At 43.8% G+C, this 21,882-nt stretch overlaps 1 protein-coding gene across 3 annotated transcripts in view; it reads right to left on the bottom strand.

Annotated features, from left to right (window-relative positions):
* ZZEF1 (zinc finger ZZ-type and EF-hand domain containing 1) overlaps positions 1–21,882 on the bottom strand; it is a 124,141-nt gene that overhangs the window by 68,337 nt on the left and 33,922 nt on the right. For 2 of the 3 annotated variants that reach the window (XM_084751296.1, XM_084751295.1), the window contains exons 10-18: positions 17,409–17,500; positions 16,565–16,713; positions 11,975–12,086; positions 10,214–10,426; positions 9,064–9,164; positions 7,688–7,857; positions 5,600–5,733; positions 2,882–2,952; positions 1,763–1,877 (exon numbers count right to left, since the gene is read on the bottom strand). In XM_084751296.1, the coding sequence (XP_084607422.1) occupies positions 1,763–1,877; positions 2,882–2,952; positions 5,600–5,733; positions 7,688–7,857; positions 9,064–9,164; positions 10,214–10,426; positions 11,975–12,086; positions 16,565–16,713; positions 17,409–17,500 (1,157 nt within the window). The remainder of the gene's footprint in view (positions 1–1,762; positions 1,878–2,881; positions 2,953–5,599; positions 5,734–7,687; positions 7,858–9,063; positions 9,165–10,213; positions 10,427–11,974; positions 12,087–16,564; positions 16,714–17,408; positions 17,501–21,882) is intronic. The other variant, XM_084751297.1, reaches the window with a different exon arrangement.

The following is a 21,882-nucleotide window of genomic DNA, read 5'->3' as shown; positions in this document are numbered from 1 at the left end:
TTCTCTGCCACAAATGCCACCTCATTTCTCTAGTTACAACTTACAACAAGTGTGACCCTGTGAAAAGAGGACAAGAGAGAGTGGCCCAGATTTTAGTCCTGGCTCCAACATTTATCAACTCCTCCCACAGGACACACAATCAGCAGAGGGAAGCCCAGTGGGATCCCTGACGTTTTCTACTTCAGCATGTGACTAAAAGACTGGGGAGGGCAAGAGCTTAGAAAGACCTGCACCTGAAAAACCTACAGCATGAAGATGAGCTTCAGGGCATGGGAAATGGCAGAAACAGAGGTGGAGACTGGAACAAGCAGTAGCCAGCAGGGGTAGAGAGCACATGTTGATAAGAAGTAGTAAGAAAGCTGGGCGCAGTGGCACATGCCCGTAACCAGCACTCAGGAGGCAGGGGCAGGAGGATCTCTGTGAGTTCAAGGCCGGCCTGGTCTACAGAGCAAGGCCAAGACAGCCAGAGCAACACAGAGAAACCCTGTCTCAAAACACCAAAAGAAGAAAGAGGAGTAGTAGTAGTAATAGTAGCACTAGTAGTAGTAGTAGTAGCAGCAGTAGTAATAGTTAGAGCAAGCACTATATGGAAGACTCAGAGAAGAGCAGAGGAGTCCAGAAAATGACAGCAAGTACAAAGTCAAAAACAAAGAATGAATGCCATGGCAGAACCGTGTTAGTTTGAAGACGTGGTAGTTAGACAGAGGTCAGCCTCCGTGGGGCAGCACAGTAAGCACTGGTGACTTAGACTACATGCTCAGTAAGAGTTACACGTGAGGAACTGCCCACCAGCTTACTACTGCAGGTGGTTCTATCTATAGCTTGAGAACAGAAAGCACTAACAACTGGAGGAGATTGAGGTGAGGATGTGGCTCGGTTGCTATGTCTGTTGCCTAATATACATGAAGCCCTGCATTTCATCCCAGGACTACATAAACTTATAATCAAAGCACACAGGAGGTGGAGGCAGAAGAATCACAAATTTGAAGTCATTCTGAGTTAGATGAGACTGCATAAACCCCTCCCCCCCCCAAAAATCAATGAATTAAATAAATAAATAACCAAATAGACCCAAAGACACTAAGCTCAACTACAAGATACAAGATGAATCATTCTCAAGTTCACGTTTCCAAATACCTCAAGGATGACGGGGCCTAGATGGTTCTCCTACCTTAAGAATGCCTTGAAATCTAGGGTTCCTAGGGTGAGCCAAGGAGGCTACTTCAGAGCCTCCTGGAGTGTTTGGTGAAAATGCTTAAGCCTTATCCCCAGGGATTCAAAATTAGCAGCATAGGGTGGCACCTAGAAACCAAACTTCTGCCAGGCAATGCTTACTTGGTAGCAGCATGAGTTGCATTCTAAGAAGCACAGAATATAAATATATAACCATCACAAGATAAAAGAGATCATAGTGTCTGATGATAAGAGTTGATATGGTTGAAAATTCATGAACTGATCTTAATTTTTAAAAAAAAGTCAGTGCTTTCAAAATACAAAGAATCAGACCTTGCTAGGCTTGCTGAGCAATACTGCCAGGCACTTGATATCTCCCATCTGTTCGTAGACATCTTAGCAAGTGCTCTTGTGCTTCCCCTTCCCAATCTGTCTGCAGGGGCTGGCTGGGAACTTCTATGTCCTCGTGAAGCAGTCAGTATAAAAGTGATCATAATGCAAATGAGGGCTACAAGGAAGGCACGGTGATTGGCATAACCGTGCTCCTGAAAGCAGGAAGTAACGACAACAGATCATTGTCACTAGGTACCTCTCGAGCAGCAACAGAGAGGAGGGTGTTCATGACTGCCAGGACTTCACTGGTGTTCATGGTAGCCAGGTCACTCTTCTCAGGTAAAAGCAGAAGGCCTCCTGGATCCTTATCACTGAAAGGACATAAACCTGTCAACATCTGGGTACAAGAGAGGGATTTAGACAGATTTCAATGTTAGGGGTCAGGAGGACAGCTGTGTGGCCCATTATGTTATATGAAAATTCATTAGGATCTTTAATAATAACACATCTCCAAGTCCTCCTGGCTCCTGATTATCTTTCTGCAAACTATTATTCTGTACTTTTGCAGGTGTGTGTGTGTGTGTGTGTGTGTGTGTGTGTGTGTGTGTGTGTGTACGTACATGTATATGGAGGCCAAAAGATAACCTTGTGTGTTGTTCCTCAGGCAATGCCAGAGGAACTTGGCATTGGCCAGAGACTTGCAAAGTAGGCTCGCTGGCCAGCAAGCCCTAAGAATCCACCTTTCTCTGCCTCCCCAGCACTGAGATTACATGTCACACCACCAATTCTGCCTTTTAAAAAAACTGTGGGTTCTAGAATTAAACTCAAGTCTTCTTGCAAGGTAAGCCCTTGTTTTTTGTTTGTTTGTTTTTTGTTGTTGTTGTTTTTGAGATAGGGTTTTTCTATGCAGCCTAGGCAGAACTCTAACTCACTATGTATGTAGGCCAGGTTGGCCTTAAATTCCCAAAGATTATTCTGCCTCCATTGCTTGAATGCTGGGACTACAGGCATGTACCACTATAATGGATTGCAGTCAGTTTTTAATTAGTTGCATCTGAAGATTTAAAATAAGACTTGTAATTATGGTTTTTTGCCTTTGAGACATTCTTAGAAACTGAAGTACTTGCAAAGGGATTCACAGTGGGCCCAACCCCAGCTGACTTTATAATCACTGGGGCCTGAGGTTCATCACTACTATTCTAGTCACTCTTATACCTGGAGACACTTCAGAAACGGAGCTTTTTACATCAGCAGAGAAAGCACAATTGTAAAAGTAATGAGAAGTAAGAAATAGCTAAAATAATAATGATAATAATAATTATTATAATTTCCCAAGGATTCAAAGTATTTGATAAATAAAGATAAGTAAACTTACCTAAAATATGTGCAGAGTGAACGGAAAGTGAGTTGCAGAGACTGCTTGTGCTCATGCTCAGTGACATTCTTCTAGGAAACCAGAAACTGTACATTTAGAAAATCAACTCCATAACATTCTTGAGACCTTAGAGCAGCACAGAATACCACAGAATGCCACCACCCACTGCATCATCTCATGACGTCCAACAGAGCCAGGAGGCAGCACTCCTCTATGACCTCTGCACCAGCTTCTGCCTCTACGTCCCTACCCTGTTTGAATTCTTGTCCTGACTTCCTTTAAGATGAACAGTGATGTGGAAGTGTAAGCTAAGTAAACCCTTTTCTCCCCAAGTTGCTTTGGTCATGGTTTTTTTTTTATCAGAACAATACAAACCCTAAGACAGAAATTGGTCCCAGGATTGTGGGGGTACTGCTGTGACAGACCTGGCCATGTTGGTTTTGGGAGGGTTGTAGAAGGACTTTGTAACTTTGGGTTAGAAAAGTCATTGAGTGTTCAAAGCTTGGTGAGCTGTTCTGTGGGAGCTTGGAAGATAAGAGTGTTGAGAGAAATGCAGAAGATGGGTCCTGGCTTGTGACATCACAGAGGGAAGACTGAGAGTCACTTAAAGGCTCTGTCAGGACCATTTGCTATCTTGAGTTGAGAACCTGTGGCCCTGGTCACTCAGGCTGAAGGGTCAGCTGTAGTTAACCCACTGATGTGAACCCTTTGCTTTACTGGGACAATTGATGCTGGTCAGCCAGAGCTGAGAACTTAGCAGTCATTAGAAAGATCAGCATCACTAGGGTAAAATCTTCTGGGAAGTGTTTCCTAAAATCAGCACTCAGAAGCCGTGTTCCAGAGGAAGCCAAGGTTGTACCTCCAAAAAGCATCTGAACTTGGATATAAGAATCACCCCAGTGGTACTGGTTTTGAAGGCATGAAGGAGTCATGAAAAAAGCCTGAGGCTTGGCACTGTGAGAGGTCAGGGAGGCGACTGGTGAGGGTGCAGCCTTAGCAGCTGCTGAAGGCCAGAACCAAAGAGATCATGGAGAGAAGCTGAGGCTTTGCACCACGAAGAGAGCCCAGGAGAGGCTATTAGTGAAAAATACAGCCCAGTTTCAGCAAGAGACCCCAGCGTTTTGGAGATGGCAGTACCATAGGTTGATCACCAAGAACAGCAACAGGTGTGGAGTGGACCCGGCTCGAGCCTACAAGACAAGCTGTGTGTGCTGAAGAGGGTAGAGCCAGGGAGGTGACCCAAGCACGCTGGAGAGGACCAGAAGACTGTGAGTAAATACAGTACTGGACATTTAGTTATTTATTCAGGTGGAGTTTGGTTTTGCTCTGATTTGATTTTGACTGTGTCCTGATTCTTCTCTCTTGAAATAATAAAGTAACTTATTTTTTGATTTTACAGGAGCCCATAGTTGGCTTTGAACTTTTAAAGAGATTTTGAAATTTTACCAAGACTCTAGAATTTAAGAGACTAAATATTTTAAAGAGACTGATTTGTTTTGTTTTGTTTTTTGAGACAGAATTTCTCTGTATAACAGTCCTGGCTATCCTGAACTCACTTTGCAGACCAGGCTGGCCTTGAACTCACAGAGATCCGCCTGCCTCTGCCTCTGGAGTGCTGGGATTAAAGGTGTACACCACCACGCCTGGCAAGAGATTGACTTTTTAAAAGACCATGGGACTTTTAAAATTTGGAAGCTTGTATTATAATGTTGATATTCATGTGTGACATTGGGAATGAACAAGAAAGCAAATGTTATGACTTAACAGTGATATGTTTGTGTGTCTAGCTGACTAGGGTCACCAGCCCCTGAACACCTAGCTCTATATAAGGCACTGAGGGAAATCCTAGAGGATTTAAGATCTAGGCCTCTGCTTCGCACAGAACAGTTGAGAAGGCGATGGTCACAATGAAAACAGTTACCTGAAGAGAGAACTGTTTAGCAACATAAAAATTAGCAGTGTTGTTTAATTCAGCATGGTGTGAAGTGAAAAAAAAAAATCCAATCCCCCTCTGAAGGGATGAACAGAGAGAGGTAAGGCTGCTTTAATAAGAGACACTAACACCATTCAAGTGGCCATATGTCTTCTATGTTGCATGTGGGACACATGCTAACAAGTCACTCATTCAGCTACCTGATGGATATTTCCAGCAAATGAATGCCAGAGTCTTTGGTATAAAATGTTCTACTTGGCAGCACAGTGCTTAGTAACTACAAAAAGCACCTTTTACCCTAGTACTGAATCTGAGTAACATGGAGAAGGGCCTGAGGAGGGTAAGAGGAAGCAACTGAGGATTCAAAATGGTTATATATTCTTCAGTCAAATATTGAGCTAATTATGAATAAAATAGGTCAGGGCTTTACTTCAAAATGACACTATAGGTGGGCAGGTGAGCTGAAGATGAGTGACAGACCAAAAAAGATTAGCTTGAGTGTGCCATTGTCAAAATTAGGTGATGAGGATTCACAGTATTATCTCTTTCCATTTCTCTCATAATTTGGGAAGGGAAAGACTTTGGTTGTAGGCAACACATGAGGGTGGAAACTACACTGTGACTAAGGAAGAGGATAACTGTGAAACCCAAACAGCACAGTACATGTCCTTCAAAATCTCACACAAAGCTCTGCAGATAGCGAACGCATCAGAAAACACTGCCGTGTGTTTAGAGAAGATAAAGATTAACTCAGTCATGGAATCACACTTTTGGTACATAATTACCATCATGGTGAAGAGCTGGTTCCGCCGGGTCTGCCGATCAGGAAAGAAGATGGCAGCCCCATTGAGAAGGGTGTTTCTCACTTCTTGTTTTAGGATCTCCATGGGCATGGAATCTCCATCAGCTCTATCTACCACTAATGAGAAAGAACAATGGATCAGCGCTACCACACCGTTCACTAACTACCCAGGTCACAAATCCACTACTCTCCATGTTGCACTTTGCATCAGGGCAAACTATTTCTTTGTATAGGTTAGTTTTTGTTTACACATGACTAAAGCAAAGGCTATATGGACAGTTTTTATATCTTTTTTCCCTCTGTTCTGAGACACATGTGGCAAAGCCTTCAAAGCACTCTCATATGTAGCATGTGCTTCCTCCTCAATTGTTACTATAGTTTCCCACTCTCGTCCCAGTGTCTTGAATGAAGTTAAGATTGAACAGTGTGATAGTAATTACCATCAATATAATAGAACTGATTCTGAAACTAGCAAGAAGGAGGCTGTAACAGAATAAACCCTCACTCAAAACAGTAACTCAAAAGGCATCAAACAAAATGTTGTATTAGGGATATAAATCAGTTGGCAAAGTGCTCGCCTAACATTTGTGAAGCTCTGGGTTTGAGGCCCAGGATCATATAAAACTGAGTATTGCTAACAAGATCATCCTGAGTGAGGTGACCCAGACCCAGAAAGACATAGCATGTACTCATTAATAAGTGGATATTAGTTGTAAGGCACAGGATAACCAGGCTACAATCCACAGACCCAAAGAAGCTAAGCAACAAGGAGGACCCAAGGGGCAACGCTTGAATCTAATTGAGAACAGGAAATAGATTAGAAATGGGGGGGGGGGGACTAGTGAGAGGGAGGAGATGGGAACAGGAGAGATGAGGTGGAGAGAGGACGAAGGGTAGAGCACTGAGAGACAACTGGATTGGAGGGGGGAGTCTCTGGGATGAGTTAGAAAACTAGGACAATGGAAATTCCCAGGAACCTATGAGGGTGACCTAAGCTAAGACTCCTGGCAATGGGGAATATGGAGCCTGAATTGGCCATCTTCTATAGCCAGGCAAGAGGCACTGGGACACCAACCCAGCTACAAAACCTTATATCCACAATCTTTCCTGCCTACAGATGTGTAGGGGTAAAAGACAATTTGAGGGAAGGGCCAACCAATGACCAGCCTAGCTTGAGACCCATGCCATGAGAGAGAGCCCACCCCTGATAATATTCTGGTATATTTGCAGACAGGAGCCTATCATAACTGCCATCAGAGAACTGTCATCACCCAGCAACTGATGGAAACAGATGCAGAGACCCACAGCCAAACATTTAAGCAGAGCTTGGGAAATCCTGTGGAAGAGGCAGAGGAAGGATTGTAGGAGCCAGAGGGGTCAAGGACACCACAAGAAAACCTACAGATTCAATTAACCTGGGCCCAAAGGGGCTCACAAAGACTGAACCATCAACCAGAGAACATGTATGGGACAGACCTAGACCCCCTACACCTATGTAACAGATATACAGCTTGGTCTTCATGTGGGACTCCTAAAGTAGGAACAGGGGTTGTCTCTGACAACACTGCTTGATTTTTGGTCCCTTTCCCCCAGCTGGGATGCCTTTTCTAGCCTCAGTAGAAGATGCACCTAGTCTTACTGCAACTTGATATGTCAAGACTGGATGATATCCGTCGGTGGCCTCCCCTTTTTTAAGGAGAAAGGAAAGTTGGGTAGATGGTGCAGTAAGGAAAGAGGGAGGGACTGGGAGGAGAGGAGGGAAGAGAAGTAAATAAATAATAAAAAAGCAAAAACAAAAAAGGGAGTATTGTAGTGCTTGCCTATATTTCCAGTACCCAGGAGGTAGAAACAGGAAGATCATTCTCAACTGCTTAATATGCTAGAGACTAGTTGGGATACTTGAGGAAATAAGAAAAAAAAAATGGAAGGGAGGGAGGGAGGCAGGCAGGCTAATGTCCTACAGTGCAAATCCCTGGCTTACATGATCTCTTGACCCGTTTCACTTCTATAACAACTAGTGGATTATGGCCACTAGTACAAAGTCCCACTCAAGGCACATCCCAGCCCCTACCATCACATAGGTGTGTGTAGAGCTCCTTGGCAGCCTGTATTCCCTCAGGGCGCTGTGCTGCAGGCTTCTCCTCCTCAGAGGCAGCTGGTGGATCACCTTGCAGCACTGAGAAGCAGCTCTGCAGAAGCTGCAGCAGAAGGGTCTGTGCCCAGATGCATTCTTCCCTTGGGCTACAGAGGACAAAGAACATCAGAGAGCAGAAGGACAGGTTCCCTTCACCCTCCAAAGCCGTATAGCTGTCTACAAAGGACTTCCCTCAAGTTACCAGGCTCAGTAAAGGAGCACTAAGCCAGAAGAATCTGGGAGGAACACAAGGAACACTACCACCTGTAACACACCTGGAAACAGACCCTCTGCTCACTGGAAATAGAGACCCTGTCTATCGCCCCTGGGGAAGGAAGCACAGTTCTGATTTTGTTTCTTCACCTGTAAAATGAGGAAACAAATCATGCCCTTCATCTAAAAAGCTGGGATCAGAGCAGAAGAGCTTCAAACTTGGGATTTTTTTCCTGATTTTGGAATGTATGTGCATGCATGCATGCATCAGAAAAGGAGAGGGGAGGGGAGGGGAAAGGAGGGGAGAAGAGAGGAGAGGGGCATCTTTTAGAGTCAGGACCCAAGTTTAAACATGACATGTCATAGGGCTGGAGATGTGGCTTACTCCACAGTCCTAAGAACTGGCACTCAGATCCCAGCTCCCTTGTAACAAGCAAGTCATCTTTGTAAATGCAGTTACCAAGCTCCAAGGTGGTGTGGGGGGTCTGGGGAGTGGAGGAACGGACCAGAGACAGGAGGATTTCTGGAGCTTACTGGCTTCCAGCCTAGCTAAGCAAATGTGACACCTGATGCCCTCTTCTGGCCTCCACACACATAGGCCCATGTATCCACCCCCCACATGAGCATAAACTCACACATGTGTACAAATAAATGAATAATTTTTAAGTATGAAATTCATTTGTTTTGTATATTTTTTTTTTCAGTGCTAGGAACTGAGCCAGGACCTTGTGTGTGCTAAATAAGCACCATGTCACTGGGTTACTACTTGAGGCCATACAGTACTTTTAGCTCAGCTGCATTTTGACAATGATTCATGATATGAAATGAGATGTGAAATTTCCCACTTGTGGAGTGCAAAAAAAATGTCCAATTTTTGGATTAGAGATGTTCAATCTGTATCACCATAATGCCTGATATAAGGACAAAAAGGAAATGTTTGAGAAAATGTTTTTTAAACATTTTATAGAAATTTAAGGTGCCATTTTCAACAATCAAAACTTTTAAATCAGAAGAATACATATAAGGAAAAATTTAGAAGGAAAAAAACATCCATTTCAGTTTTGTTTATGACTGTTATTTTATAACAAATTCTGACCTACTTTTGCTTTAATTTACTGTAAAAATTCCAGAAGATCTGCAAATCAAGACCTGTGAAGTCCAGCAAAGACTTATATTTTAAGCCACTTTCTTTCTGCTGTACCTAAAAAATGATAAAGACCAGAAAAAAGTAAAATTAAAAAATATATTTAGATAAATTTCTCATTTACTTGTTATGGCTAAGTGAGATGAGAGGGAGGGAGGGTGGGACCAGGAGGAGAGGAGGAAGGAGGCTCCAGTTGGGATGTAAAGTAACTAAATAAATTAATTAATTAAAATAAAAAAGAAGTGGGATGACTTACCTGAGTGAAACTCCCATACAACTCAGAAGTGTGTGTGTGTGTGTGTGTGTGTGTGTGTGTGTGTGTGTGTGTGTGTGTACACAGATAAATGTAATACTAACACATGGCTACGCAAGCTCTCTCTGACCCCATAAACATAAGCCAAGCTTTCCATGATAATCATGCTCAGGACTGTCCTAAGTTCCCTGCATGTGGGTTGCACTTCTGTTGTAACCTAGCTACTACTCCTAGGCTTCTCTCTCTTTTCTGCTGTGATAAGAGTTCTTAGCTAACAGTGCCATATGTGAACTGGCTCTTGTGCACTGAAGAAAAAGAAAGCTCAGGGTGGACACTGCTATAAAAACCCAAGAGGGCTCCCCTGAAATAAGCCAAGCACTCCACAGCGATGGTGGTAAGACTGAGTGAATTGATAACTGTGATTTACTAGGAGTTGTAAAATCAGCATCAAATCTCCCAATACTTCAAATGCGAACCCTGAGAGTTTAGTTCATTTAGTAAATGAAACCCACCTCTTAGACATGAGAAGTAATTCTAAGACTTTACGAGCAAATCTGGTGATGCTGCTTTGTTTGTTGCCCCTGGGCAAGCACAAGTGAGGATAGTATCATGTGCTGCTGGTCTACTGCAGGGGACCTCAAAACAACAGCCACATGCCACATCACATTCCAAAGACTGGTGCCACAGAGTCCGCTCTCCCCAGGCTCTCCGTGTTATCACGCGGTAGGCTACCTGCTGTGTTCACTAATACTGGCATGCTTCAGAGGGGCCAGGTTCTAAAGGTTGCCTACTTCCCTTAACATGTAGTCATTTCTCCTAGAGGAGTGTTGTGTAATAATGGAAGAAACCCTACCAGGTCATGGGCAAGCTGCTGGATAAACTGCAGGGTCCTGAGGAGCAGGGTGGCCCCATAGATAGTCTCTGTGTCCTTTCTGCAGTGGGCACAGAGGATGCTTTGCTCCGCTTCTGCCCTTGCAGGCCGGAGGTACCCACTGATGCTCAAGCCTTGCACGCCCAAGCGTTCTGCTGACTCCTGGCGAGTGCACAGGAACTTCACCATCAAGTACTAGAAAAGACAAAAGAGACCCAAGAGAAGGACTCAGAGTCCCCAAGTGCAGTGAAAAATGACTGAAAGCCCTTTTTAGGAAAGTCGCTCTTGGTTTTAGTAAGCATTTTATAAAGTATCACCATGCCCAATACTGGGGACACAAAATAAGTTCAGTATCTTTAGCCAGTAGAAAAAATAAAAATAAGAACCCTGAGTAAGACGTGTTTTGTAAGGATCACACTAAGAGCAATGGTCTTCTGAGAGGTAGAAGCCTAGTAGGAGTGAGAAGCAGGTTTGCTTTTTGGCACAGTCATTTTGAGAACAAAACAAAAAACAACAACAAAAAAAACCTAGATATCTGATAAAAAAAAAACAAAAACAAACAGTCAACGCCCTAAGGAATCACTTCAGATTCTCCAAGCCACACATGCAGCTCGTGCACTGGAAGCAAAGATAATAGTTTTGTCTGTGCAAACAAAGCAAACGCATTCCTAAAGTTGAGCTTCGGTGCAAACTGCTTCTTAAAGGAAAGTGCCTGGCATAAAGGCTTTGCTGACTTATTTCCAGTTTCACATTTTATTTATTTATTTTATGTTCAGGCATCTCACAGACTGCTTGCAGAGGTTAGAGGACAAACTGAAAGAGTCAGTTCTCTCCGTCCACTATGTTGGCCCAGAGATCAAACTCTGGTCTCAGGCTTGACAGCAAGTGTCTTTATCCCCTGAGCCATGTTAACTGGTAAGAAAGGCTGTTCTGAGTCTATCATTCAACTGTACAGATATACATTGAGCACATACTATGTGTGAACTCTGAAGAAAGTTCTGAATTCTCTTACTTACTGTAAGATTTATTTATTTATTTATTTATTTTTTCGAGACAGGGTTTCTCTGTAGCCTTGGCTATCCTGGACTCGCTTTGTAGACCAGGCTGGCCTCGAACTCACAGCAATCCACCTGCCTCTGCCTCCCGAGTGCTGGGATTAAAGGCATATGCCACCACGCCTGGCAAGATTTATTCTTCTTTTTTTTTTTTCTTTTGGTTTTTCGAGACAGGGTCTCTCTGTGTTAGCCTGGGCTGTCCTGGACTCACTTTGTAGACCAGGCTGGCCTCAAACTCACAAAGATCCGCCCGCCTCTGCCTCCCGAGTGCTGGGATTAAAGGCATGCGCCACCACGCCTGGCCTAAGATTTATTCTTAAATTGAGAAAAATAAATTACATGGCCAGGCAGGTACCACTCTCGGAACCATGGGAACAGACACATTCCTCTGGCATTTATGCCTATGTAATACTCACTCACTGTAATAGCCTTTCTGACCCATCTCAGCCAAGCTAAAGGTTGTGGTGTAATCCACTTCTAGCTCTTGGCATGATTTCCCTTCTCTTTCAAATGAAGTCATCTCTGGTGAACCCCAGGCTGGGTTAGATCTCCTTTTGTCACAGCCACGCCACATCTGTCTCTCCCACCCCCTCTAAGGTCCCAGTGTTGGCTCAGGGCTGGTGCAGTGAGCAATGTTCACAGAGGGGAGAGCATATAAATGAGTGAAGGCAAACTGGCTGCGGCTTACTTTGGCAACTCTGCACTGCTGCAACTTGACATCTGCTTCATCCCACTCTTCTTCCAGCTCAAACCAGCCAATAGGATCATCTTCTCCAAGGTCATCAGATGAGCAGCCAATCCTGTGAATATAAGTGTAATCATAAACATTTTCCTGCCTCTAAGATTCTGCAGAGCCTGACAAGTAAGGCCTCATCCAAACGACATTTAAGCCAGGCATGTCCAGTGAGATGCAGGACTGATGCACCAGGATGAGCACTTCTGATAAGCAACAAGGAAGAGGCAGGAGTAGCTTCCTTTCCCCGGGTCTGACTAAATTGTGTGTAATTAGCCTGGGGTTTGAGTAACCTACAAACAGCTGATGGGTAGATGTTTCAGATCCTCTCAAACAGGAAAACCTTAGCATGTCCTCCAAAGGAAGCAGCCCATCCTTAGGCCTAAGGCATTATATCATGCTGCTCTTTAAAAGCTGGATGTGTAAATGCTGCTCCCTCTTCAGCAATTGAGGAACTAAGGAAGAGGAGGCCTTTCAAGAACCATTCTTATTTGTCTGTTTGAGACAGTCTCAATATGCAGCCTTCAATACCCTGGAACTTACTATGTAGACCAGGTTGGCCTTGAACTAATAGACATTTGCCTGCCTCAGCATCCAAATGCCGAGATTAAAGGCCACACCACACCTGGCATCAAGTGTCATTCTTAAAACCTCATACTTCTTGGCCTATGACTCAACTCTCACACTAACAGCAGAGGAGTGTTCTGTGCAAGCATGACAAGCAGCCACAGATAACTACAGGCAAAAGTGAAGAAAATTCAGAATAGGTTCTGGAACAAAGGACAAATTTTGTCCTCTTCCTCACATAGATCTTTCTCAGTAGAAATCTTTTGTGATACAATTGTCCACAACAGAACAGGTAGAATTTGCTAAGCTGCAAATGTTAATGAGTCTCATCCATAATACATGTTTGAGGAATTTTAAATGTATTCTTTGAGGGCTATGGACGTAGTTGAGTAGCATAGCATTTGCCTAGCATATGTGAGAACTGGTTCCTTCCTCGTCTATGCAGTCCAGACTGGCCTTGAGCTCTCAATCTTCCTATCCTCCTGCCACGATGCTAGGCAGAAAGTCTACTCGATCTAGTGTGTAATATAGAAAGCTGGCCGAGTCAGGGACTGTAGAAGCAAGTCACTCACTAAACCACATGTTTGCCAGGCAGGTTCCAGCCTGGCAGCACAGTGCCAGAAGGACACAACAACAAAACAGGCAAGAAATTTTTATTTCCAACTGGAGAGAGGTTGATTACATATGTAGGCCAACTAAGTTGGCCTATATTGAAGAATAACTCAGGCTAGAACCAGATCAAATCATTAAGGGATTAATAAATAAGCTTGCATTTAGGTTAAAAAAAATCTGTCCTGTATAAGATGTGAAAGACCTTGTTTGATAAAAAATTTAGAGGAAAAGACCTATTTTAATATCCCAAGGATAAGAACATAGGTACTTAAAATTAGGTGGTACCTGTAGCCCTTATTAAAGAAGAAATCATGCTGGGTATGGTGCTAAACACCTGTAAGCCCAGCACACAGGAAGATGAGGCAGGAAGACTGCTACAAGTTCGAGGCCAGTCTGGCTATAACAGTGAGTTCCAGCATCAACAACAACAACAAAAACAAACAAAGAAACAAAAACAAAAAAATGAAGGAAGAGGAGGAAAAGAAAGGAAGAGGGAAAAAGGAAGGAAGGAAGGAAAGAAGGAAGGAAGAAAGGAAGGAAGGAAGGAAAGGAAGGCTTAAGTCCTTCCCATAACTACTGAATCAGACCTGTATTTTCACAGGATCCCCTGATGATTTGTATGCACGTCTGTGCCTAAGTAGCATGTACTGGGCCATATTTCAAGACTGTTGAATACTGGCAAGACTGTTCAAGACTGGCAAATACAATAGCAGAGATACAAGTCCAAGGCTCTGTCCACAAGTTTTAACTTCCTAGCAGCAATAAGGAGGGCAACACTGACTGTGGCTATGTCTCCTGTAAGCTAAGTCTACCTCATGACTGACGCCACATCCATTTCCTGGTTCCTGAGGGTATAGCCTGGCTTGCCCCCTATTCTCTGTCTGAGTTTCCTAATATCAAATAACTAATGCTGCTCAAAAGGTGACCCACAGTCCTTCAGAACCATCTCTTCTATTTCTACATTTTCATTTAGTTTGTTTGTTTGAGACAGGGTCTCAGTCTGTAGCCTAGGCTGGCCTTGAACTCTCAGCAATCCTATCTCGGCTTCCTGAATGGATGGATGGCAAGTATGAGTCACCATACCTGGATCCCATATTTCTAGTGACCATCTCAAATAGTGTTGTGTCTATCCCTACAAGACAAGAGTCTCTTCTAAGCTGCTGACTTGTTTGTCCTACTGGCTTTAAGACATCTCAGTGTCTTCCTAAGAGGACTAACACTGAGCTCACTGTCTTCCCACAAAGCTGTTTTTAACCTGGTGTGGATGGAAGGTACCATGGAACCAGAAGGACCTGGCTGGAACATGTCCAACCCAACCCTGGATCTCACTCATCTCAAGAGTGGTAGGAGTGAGGGCCCTGGGCCTACATGCAGCCTCTCAGGCCACTACCTGTGCCACCTCTGCGGTGGTCATGGAGCTTGCCATGCAGGTTACAGGCTACACCTCTTCTCTCTTTATAATTTATAAGGTCATGTCCAGCAAGTGACTGGAATTCCTCCTTATGCAAATAAGGCATTCCAAGTCAATGATAAACCCTCACCCCAAAAGCCTCTACTCAACCCCCAAAGCTTTAAATAGCCTTTGCTCCCCCTGATTAAAAGAGCTGTTCTGTGAAGTCTGCCTCTGGAGAAGTCTGTTTCTAGAAGCACTCACATGCCACCTAAGGTCTCCATCCCTGCCCCTCCTGCCTGATCCAGTCTCAGGAAGCAGGGGAGAGGGGTGGGAATGACACCCTGACACATTTTCAATTGCAGAAAAGGGCACGACCAAGTTTTCCACCTGCCCAAGCCCCACACAACACACTTGGTGCAGCCCAGTCTCCTTTTCTCTGTGCTCTCTATTCAGTCATCCCCAGGGCCCACTGCATCAGGCTACCTTGCTCCACTGCTGCTGCTACAAAGGCTGCTGTGCTGGTCTGGGCCACTCTTACCTCCAGCTTCCTGGGCAGCATGCTTCCTCCCAGCCCTTCCTCTCTGCTTGCAGCACAAGCCTCAGCAGTTCTTCCAGAACACATCTTACTTCCTTCGACCTCTACCCTCTGTCTGCTTGCCCTGCCTGCTCCCTGACATGTGCTTTCAAGATAAACTAAAACCTGAAACAAAGACATTTCTACTGACCTGGCCTCTCAGCTCTCCAGCTCTGTCCCTTGCACCCGCACGACAGTGCAGCTCAGCCATACAACCACCAGCTCCTTCTCTGTGCCACACTCCACCTCTAGGCCCTGGTGCCTACTCTTCTCCCTGTACAAGCTACTTCTTCAAGCAGTTACTTAGTGTCTAACTCACTCTTTAGAAATTCTCAGTGCTCACTGGCTCAGGGCTTCCCATCAACTGAGGCCTGCTCTCTGTTCTCAGAGGTCTTGGGCAGTGCACTCTTCAAACAACTGACACTGTCTAGTCACTACAGTGACCCCTTTGGTACTTTTTCCACTGCAGGATCTTCAATATATCTGGCCTGGCACATAATAAATGCTTAATAAATATTTTCTTTTCTTTTCTTTTCTTTCTTTCTTTTTTTGGAGACAGGGTTTCTCTGTGTAGCCTTGGCTGTCCTGGACTAACTTTGTAGCCAGGCTGGCCTTGAACTCACAGTGATCTGCCTACCTCTGCCTCCCAAGTGCTGGGATCAAGGGCGTGCACCCAGCTTTAATAAATATTTTCAATGAAAGTTTGAACAGTGGGACTGGAGAGAAGACACAGCACGTTTTTTTCCAGAAGACTCAGGTTTGGTTCCCAGCACCCACATGGTGGTTCACAATCGTTCAGGGCTCCAATTCTAGGGCATCTAATGCATTCTTCTGATCTTCATAAGCACCAGACACACACATGATGGTACATGTACATATATACCACAAAGCAGTCATACACACTTAATAAATAAATCCAAAAAAAAATTAAAACAGCTTTAAAAAAAAAAAGCTTGAGTGGCCAGAGAAGAAGAGTTCAGGGCCAGGTGAGACCCAGGCTGCGCCAACTGCAGCACGCATCACTTCCCAGCCATTCTGAAGACCTGTGACCCTTGCCACAGAAAGGGCCAAGTAAAAAGTTATACACAAACTAACACTCCTTGTTACACGTGCTTCTAGAAAGTGAGAAAGACGTCTGGCCTCTGTGGTGGATTATTAGCACTTTTTCTATAAGCATGACTTGACAATAAGAATACTTCTTCTTTTTTTTTTAAAGACAGGGTCTTACTATGTAATGATGGCTAGCCTAGAGCTCACTACTTAGACCAGGCTAGCCTCAAACTCACAAAGGTCCACTTCCTTTTGACTCCCAAACACTGGGGCTAAAGGCATGCAGTACCTTACCCAGCAAGAGAATAGATACACTCTTATTTGGTCACAGTCTTTCGCTGCTCCGTACCTGCTTTTTACGAACTGCCTCAGTTCTTGGAGCTTCCACTTGTCATATTTTTCAAACCGTTTGAAGTGTTCTTCTGCATGAAACTTATCAGAAGGTGAGTTGTAGGCAAATACCAGCCCACACTGAGCACCAATGCCACCACGTCGAACCTGAAAACAGAGGCAAAAGTCCTGTGGCTATTTCGTCTCCAGGTAATATAGTAAGGTCCAGCAGCTTACAACACAGTGAAACCAATGAAATAATATTCAAACTTACTACATCCTGAAAGGTAAGAGAGCTATTTCCTACAAAATGTTAGCTTGGCCCTCTCCATCCTTATAAGCACACTGTTCAAAGACTTAAAACTGGATCTAAGTTTGTGCACCTGCCCTCTCTTAGAGGACTGAGACAGCAGGAGATAATTACTTCATAACCCAATGAAAGGCAACGTCCTGGGGAAACAGAACCTAAATCAGTTTTTTTGTTTTTTGTTTAAGTAAGACCTCTCTATGTAGCTTTGGTTGTCCTTGCTATGTAGAACAGGGCTGGCTTTGAATTTACAGAGATACACCTGCCTCTGCCTCCTGAATGCTGAGATTAAAGATGTGTACCACCATGCCCAGTTCAATTCACTTAAATTTGTTTTCTTATTGTTTTATGTGTGTGGGCATTTTGCTTGCACATATGTCTGTGCACCATATGTATGCCTGGTATCACATGGTGGGTCATCATGAGTGTGCTGGGAATGGAACTTAGGTCTTCTGGAAGAGCACTTACTGCTTTTAACTGCTAAGCTATCTCCCCAGCTCCTAATTCACTTTGGAAGAGCAGTACCATTACTTAAACAAAGTAGAAGGAAAATTACCATAATTCTGATCTGAGTAACTTGGAAAGCAGACTCAGTTCCCGCAGAAAAAATAGTGCTTGCTCTGGTTTTTCCAGTCTCTGTAAGAAAACCTAAGAAAAAGAAAATTAGGATGTTGGAGTCATTTTTGCAGTCCCAAAATCTAGTATCAACAAAAGCAAGGGTAACTTCTATTTTACCAGATTGTTTGCCTATCTGGTGCCTTTGTGACAACTGGAAAAACAATACCTCTGGACAGATGTGACTCCCTCCCTAACACCTCTAAGAACTGCAATGAAGCTGTAGACACTAAGAGCACTGGATAAGGACCACCCCTCCCCTGCCCCCCCCCAACGGTACTGTAGGATCAATCATCTTCCTGAATCATCCCTAAAGCCATGACTAATGTCTGACTGAGCTGATAGAAGACATGTAGCTTTAGCAGCTGAGACTGGTCAGGTTAGTTGGCTTCTGGAACACTCTGTCAGGAAAGATTAGGAAAGACACTGAAATGGGAAAGAGATTACTAGGGGCCCTGTCTAACACATTCTGAGTTTTTTCTAAGCTGTTTTATAATTTTGTAAGAAGAATACTGATGGTAATGCAAGTGATTTTTACCCAAAGAAATATGTAAAAAGAAAAATAAAAGAAATAAAAAATTCTATAGAGATGTAGCTGAATACTAATTGTAAGTAAATCCCAACATTCCTATTGGTCTTTGCGTGTTTTATGAATTTTCCTTTAAACTGCTGATACTACTTCCTTCCTCTTTTTTTTTTTCCTTCCTTGGCTGTAGCCCTGGCTGCCTAGAACTCCTTTTGCAGACCAGGCTAGCCTTGATCTCACAGAGATCTGCCTGCCTCCACCTCCCCAGTGCTGGGATTAAAGGCATGAGTCACCACGCCTGGCCTTCTTTCCTTTATTAAAAAGTCTGATGTATTCATTTGCAGTTATATGAGAATCATATACTTTTTTATTTGGTTGCAAATTATCTCTCAACACACAACAAGATCTGCTGTTAGACCCAGGTGCAGCGGTGTATGCATGGACTTGCTCACGTCAATGCTACGTGAACTATGCCTCTAGGACCCTGGCCTGCTTTCAACCATTCCCCTGTCATGTTCTTATTCCAAACCCGAGCTTAGTAACACAAGCACTCAAAGACTCTGGGTTTCCACTAGAGAATGCAAAAATATGTTATCAACAACAACAAAAAGAAAAACAAACAAACAAAAAAAGAACACAAAGGGGCCTTCATTAACTCACAGATTGTCACATGACCTGATTTTTATCAGGGATAAGAAGTAGTATATTGGCAAAACCCCATAAAACTACAACTGATGCCATCAAATAGCAATTCTGCTTAAAATTTTAAGAAAACATGGTGCCAGAAATGCACACAATTCTAGGAGCAATACACTCAGACAATTATAATTGTTCTCAGAGTCCTGGATAAACCTAGTTATGGAAATTTATTGTAAAAAGGCTTTTTTTTCTTTTATTTTTTTTTCTAGATAGGGTCTCTCTGTGTAGCCCTGGCTGCCCTAGAACTCAATCAGTAGACCAGGCTGGCCTTGAACTCAGACTTCTGCCTGAGTCTGTCCCCTGAGTGCTGGGATTAAAGGAGTGCACAACCACAACCTTGACCTTTTTTTTTTTTTTAAAGACAGTCTTACTATGTAGCCTAGTTGGTGTGGCTAGGAACTCACTGTGTAAAACAGGCTGGCCACAAACTCAGAGATTTGTCAGTCTCTGCTTCTCCACTACTGGGTGAGATTAAAGATATGCCACCATATCAGGCCAAAATAAATACTTTTAAAGAATTAAATTACTTATTTAACTTTATGTGTTTGGAGGGGTGCCTGAATGTACAGAGGTGCTCACAGAGGCCAGAAGAGGGCATTAGAATCCCTGGATTTAGAGTTACAGGTGCTCTAAGGCTTGGAACTGAACCCTGGTCCTCTGCAAGAACAGAAGGTGCTCTTAGTCACAGTGACCTTTCCATCTCCAAAATAACTGTGTATGTGTGTGCGTGCCTTTTGTTTGCTTTTGTTTTTCGAGACAGGGTTTCTCTGTGTAGCCTTGGTTGTCCTGGACTCACTTTGTAGACCAGGCTGGTCTCTAACTCACAGAAATCCGCCTGCCTCTGCCTGTGCGCCTGTGTGTGTGTGTTTAAGAAGGATTATATTGTATATATGTATATATGTTCTCTGACTTCACATGCCTGCTGTGGCACGTGTGTCTGTATTCACACATTTGTACTTACATGTATAAACATACACACTAAAAAATAAATATTGTGGGATGGAGAGATGGCTCAGAGGTTAAGAGCACTGACTGCTCTTCTAAAGGCCCTGAGTTCAATTCCCAGCAACCACATGGTGGCTCACAATCATCTACAACGAGATCTGGTGCCCTCCTCTGGCACACATGTGGGCAGAATACTGTATAAATAAATAATAAATAAATAATGTTATTTAAAAAATATATTGTGTTTCCTTGTCTTGCTATTCAATTTTTTTTTGAGACAGGCTCTCACTACATAGCCTATGCTGGCCTTGAATATCTGATGCTCCTGCCTCAGCCTGCTGAATGCTAAGATTATAGGTGTGTACTACCTTTCCCAGTCAATTGATCATTACTTGTCAATGACAGGAGTAAAAAAATTAACCAGTGACAGACTTAAAGGATTTAATAGACCTGTCTCTCCAGTTATCCTTGAAGATGCAAGCATTTGTGGCAGTAACTTCCATTCAGAACTTTAGGAACATCAGCTGTCTCAAATGTCAAGATTCCTTCCCTGAGCATTCTTGGGTACTCTAGTGGCATTTGCCCACAACTGAAACATCCCAGTCAGGAGGAAGTGAAGTATACCCCTGAAAGAGCTTTTACTGCTCAATTAGGGAAGAGAGAAAGCCATTCCTCTTGTGCTGGCTCTCCAAGGTCATTTCTTCAGCTGAGTAAAAAATCCATACAGAGCCTAAATTTCTAGAAAGCCAGAGCTATGTGAGGAGTTCCAGGAGAAGCAGAGGGCTCCTGTCAATACCTCACACTCTAAACCACCACCACCACAACAACAACAGAAAATCTACCTACCATAGTCCAAATCTAAAAATTCACCCAGTCAAGGTAAAGAGGGAAGAAAGGAAAGATGGCTGGCAAACAATCCAGGTATAATAAATATTCAAATCAGGCAAGGTACAGGCTGGCAAATATGTCTTATAAATAAGGGAAGGCAATGTAAAAATTCCAGACTGAAGAGTACTGAAAACACACAATATAAAGCAGGTTGGGGGTACTGTAAAAGCAGGTGGTGGGGGTACTGTAAAGCAGGTGGGGGATACTGTAAAGCAGGTGGGGGATACTGTAAAGCAGGTGGGGGATACTGTAAAGCAGGTGAGGATACTGTAAAGCAGGTGGGGGATACTGTAAAGCAGGTGGGGGATACTGTAAAGCAGGTGAGGATACTGCAAAGCAGGTGGGGGATACTGTAAAGCAGGTAAGGATACTGTAAAGCAGGTGAGGATACTGTAAAGCAGGTGAGGATACTGTAAAGCAGGTGAGGATACTGTAAAGCAGGTGGGGGATACTGTAAAGCAGGTGAGGATACTGTAAAGCAGGTGAGGATACTGCAAAGCAGGTGAGGATACTGTAAAGCAGGCGGGGGATACTGTAAAGCAGGCGGGGGATACTGCAAAGCAGGCGGGGGATACTGTAAAGCAGGTGAGGATACTGTAAAGCAGGTGGGGGATACTGTAAAGTAGGTGGGGGATACTGCAAAGCAGGTGGGGGATACTGCAAAGCAGGCGGGGGATACTGCAAAGCAGGCGGGGGATACTGCAAAGCAGGTGGGGGATACTGTAAAGCAGGTGAGGATACTGTAAAGCAGGTGGGGGATACTGTAAAGCAGGTGAGGATACTGTAAAGCAGGTGGGGGATACTGTAAAGCAGGCGGGGGATACTGCAAAGCAGGCGGGGGATACTGCAAAGCAGGTGGGGGATACTGTAAAGCAGGTGGGGGATACTGTAAAGCAGGTGAGGATACTGTAAAGCAGGTGGGGGATACTGTAAAGCAGGTGAGGATACTGTAAAGCAGGTGAGGATACTGTAAAGCAGGTGGGGGATACTGTAAAGCAGGTGAGGATACTGTAAAGCAGGTGGGGGATACTGTAAAGCAGGTGGGGGATACTGCAAAGCAGGTGGGGGATACTGCAAAGCAGGTGGTGGATACTGTAAAGCAGGCGAGGGATACTGTAAAGTAGCCAGATAATACACCTGTAGTCCCAGCAATCACGTGGGAGGCTAGGACAGGAGGATCCTGGGTTTGAGGTCATCCAGGGCAAGATAGCAAGATTCTCTCTGAAAATTAAATTAAGCCAAAAACGTCCACATTCTGATGCCAAAAAATTCTACTTCCACATGTAATACAGACAAAAATTCCAGTTCTTTAAAGTAAAGTGCAGAGGATCTTTGACAAAGCCATTTTGACTTTGCT

Source organism: Acomys minous (assembly GCF_964271855.1).
Source record: "Acomys minous genome assembly, chromosome: 12".
In the NCBI taxonomy this organism is placed as follows: Eukaryota; Metazoa; Chordata; class Mammalia; order Rodentia; family Muridae; genus Acomys; species Acomys minous.
Note: the sequence above shows the minus strand (reverse complement) of the source record. Positions and strands in the feature narration are given on the sequence as shown.